Source organism: Camelina sativa, chromosome 19 (genome assembly GCF_000633955.1).
Source record: "Camelina sativa cultivar DH55 chromosome 19, Cs, whole genome shotgun sequence".
Classification (NCBI taxonomy): domain Eukaryota; kingdom Viridiplantae; phylum Streptophyta; class Magnoliopsida; order Brassicales; family Brassicaceae; genus Camelina; species Camelina sativa.
This window is the reverse complement of record NC_025703.1, coordinates 26,508,712-26,511,496: the sequence shown is the minus strand read 5'-3', so window position 1 is coordinate 26,511,496 and position 2,785 is coordinate 26,508,712. Positions and strand designations below refer to the sequence as shown.

Sequence of the window (2,785 nt, the reverse complement as noted above, 5' to 3'; positions counted from 1 at the left end):
CGAGCTAATCACTTGCATGTGTTCCTCTCACGCTACACACGTGCTCCTTCTTCTTTATCTTTTCTTCTTATGTAGACTTGACGAGGCTTATCACATATACCCTTCATTTAGATATATGGGATACACATTAATTGATGTGTTTTGTACTATTATAGGAACGAGAGTCCATATCTAAAGAGACATTTGAAACCAACAACAGTGTGTTTTGGTTCATTCCCAACATGCTCAAGTTCACGAGAACCGATTATTCATCCATATTTAGGTATAATATGTTATATTATTAATGAAAGCTTGTTTTGTAACATGACGACTCTTCACAGTTCACACTAAAAAACTAATAACTGAAAAATGCATACATCATCATCATCATTCAACCATCGTTTTGCTCATGGCTTGCCAACATTAGCTCTTGCTTCGAGGAAAATTAACCAGAGACCAATAAAAGTATCTAACGATGAGAAAGTATCAGAAATCAAATGCTCGAAAACCGAAGAGAGACCTGAATGGTGGACTTATGTACCTGAACCACGTAACAGGATTTGGCTCGACTAGTTCATTTTTTCGATTGATGGGAGTTTGAAGTTTTGTATTTACTTTATTTTTTTGGGTGCGGCCTTGTTTGTGCATGTTACCGCCTCTAGCGCGACAACAATAAAATGGTGATCATTTTGCTGTCTTAGCGATTTTCCATTGAATTATTCTTTTGTCGCGAGACTAGTGATTACGATTTAGTACTATTTTTTTTTTCTCATGTTTGATTTTATATTATATTAAAAAATATATATCAACCATTCAACCTTTGTATATAATTCATTAATTTATATTATATATACCCAAATTTAGCTAATATATATGTCACACAAGAGAGCTTGTTGAAGCATAAAAAGTTACAATTGGCGTCATTCGTATAATGTTTTTTTTCAATTAATAAAATGTGATAGCAAAAGAAAATGTGTGATACACACATGCATTTGGTAAAACCACCAAAAAAAATCTTATCAAAACTAGCAAGATATTTTGTGTAAACCGGAAAGATAAATTAAACCGGGAAGGTAAAATTGAGAAACCGGTCCGGTTAAAGATGGAAAAAAGGAGAGGCACTGAGAAGATCCGAGTCATCGACCGACCCAATCATCTCTCTCTCTCTCTCTCTCTCTCTCTTCTTCTTCTCCTCCTCATAGAAGTGGGCGGTGGAGACTTCCATTACCTACAAATATCAGATTCCTCTTTCTTCGCTCGATTCAATTTCAAAAATTTGATCTTTCTGGGTCTCTCTTCTCCTGTTGCTCACAAATACGATTCCTTGGTTTGTCTAAAGTTTTGAGCTTTTTTTCTTTAGGTGGAGACTTCGAGTACCTAAAAATATCAGATTCCTCTCTTTCTCTAACTCTGCTCGATTCAAAACCCAAAATTTTGGGTCTTACTCTTCTCCTGTTGGTGGTGAGGAAGAAGATTCGTGGGGTTTGTCTAAAGTTGTAAGCTTTGTTCTTCTTCTGGGTGTGTGTGTGTGTATGCAAAATCAAATGGAGTGGGATAGTGATTCCGATCTCAGCGGCGGAGATGAAGTAGCTGCAGCAGATGGATGGTTCGGCGGAGATAACGGAGCGATTCCGTTTCCGGTAGGTAGTCTTCCTGGAACGGCGCCGTGTGGGTTTGTGGTCAGCGATGCTCTTGAACCTGATAACCCTATCATTTATGTCAACACTGTTTTTGAGATGGTCACTGGGTATCGAGCTGAGGAAGTTATTGGTCGAAATTGGTGAGTTTGCTTCTTCTTTAGCTTTACCCTAAAATTTATGGCCATGATTTTGCTACTGTAGCGAATCTTTTACCCTTTTGTTTTTGTCTTTGTTAGTTTTATTGGTAGGATGTTACAATAGAGCTTGTGGAAACCTGTTTTGACAGACGTTTATGTTTCAATTCGTTCTTATGGTTCTTGTTGATTTTATATTGACATATCATTTGGTATTTTTAGCTAGCTAGAGCAAATTTGGAATCATGGACTTGTTAATGAATTAGAAGTTGCTGATAGATGAGCAAATCTATGATGTGAGGATTAGATTTAAGCTTCTTGTGATTTGTTTAGCTCTGGATTACTGTTTAAAAACTGCCAACTTTGATAGTTTCTCGCACATGTCCTCATTTGGTAGACTTGGGGTATTGTTCTTCGTCTAATTATATATGTTTCTGTGGAATCCATTACTGTCGAATTGTAGTGTTTTTTTAATCTGGTTTCTCATGTAAATTATATGCATATAGTTTGATAGTTGTTCAGTTTATTAGTTATTTACTGCGATGAAGAGAAAAGAGGGTTTTGTATCTGATTTTGTGCTGTTGTTGGTTTTTTTTGGCAGCCGGTTCTTGCAATGTAGAGGGCCATTTGCTAAAAGAAGGCATCCAATGGTAGATTCTACGATTGTGTCGAAGATGCGACAATGTCTAGAAAATGGCATCGAGTTTCAAGGCGAGTTGCTCAACTTTCGGAAAGATGGATCTCCCTTGATGAACAAGCTGCGTCTAGTCCCTATCCGTGAAGAGGATGAAATCACTCATTTCATAGGTGTTCTTTTCTTCACAGATGCAAAAATTGATCTTGGTCCTGATTTATCTGCAAGGGACATCCCAAGAATATCTCGCTCGTTTACCTCTGCTTTACCAATCGGAGAGCGTAATGTGTCTCGTGGACTCTGTGGGATATTCGAACTGAGTGATGAGGTCATAGCTATCAGGATATTGTCACAGTTGACTCCTGGTGATATTGCATCGGTTAGTTGCGTGTGTCGGC

General features: G+C 37.7%; 1 protein-coding gene across 1 annotated transcript in view; it reads left to right on the top strand.

The window, feature by feature from the left end:
* LOC104767260 (adagio protein 2) overlaps positions 1,129–2,785 on the top strand; it is a 5,086-nt gene continuing 3,429 nt past the window's right edge. Inside the window, exons 1-2 of the mRNA XM_019241554.1 lie at positions 1,129–1,759; positions 2,355–2,779. Of these exons, the coding sequence (XP_019097099.1) occupies positions 1,512–1,759; positions 2,355–2,779 (673 nt within the window). The 5' untranslated portion in view covers positions 1,129–1,511. The remainder of the gene's footprint in view (positions 1,760–2,354; positions 2,780–2,785) is intronic.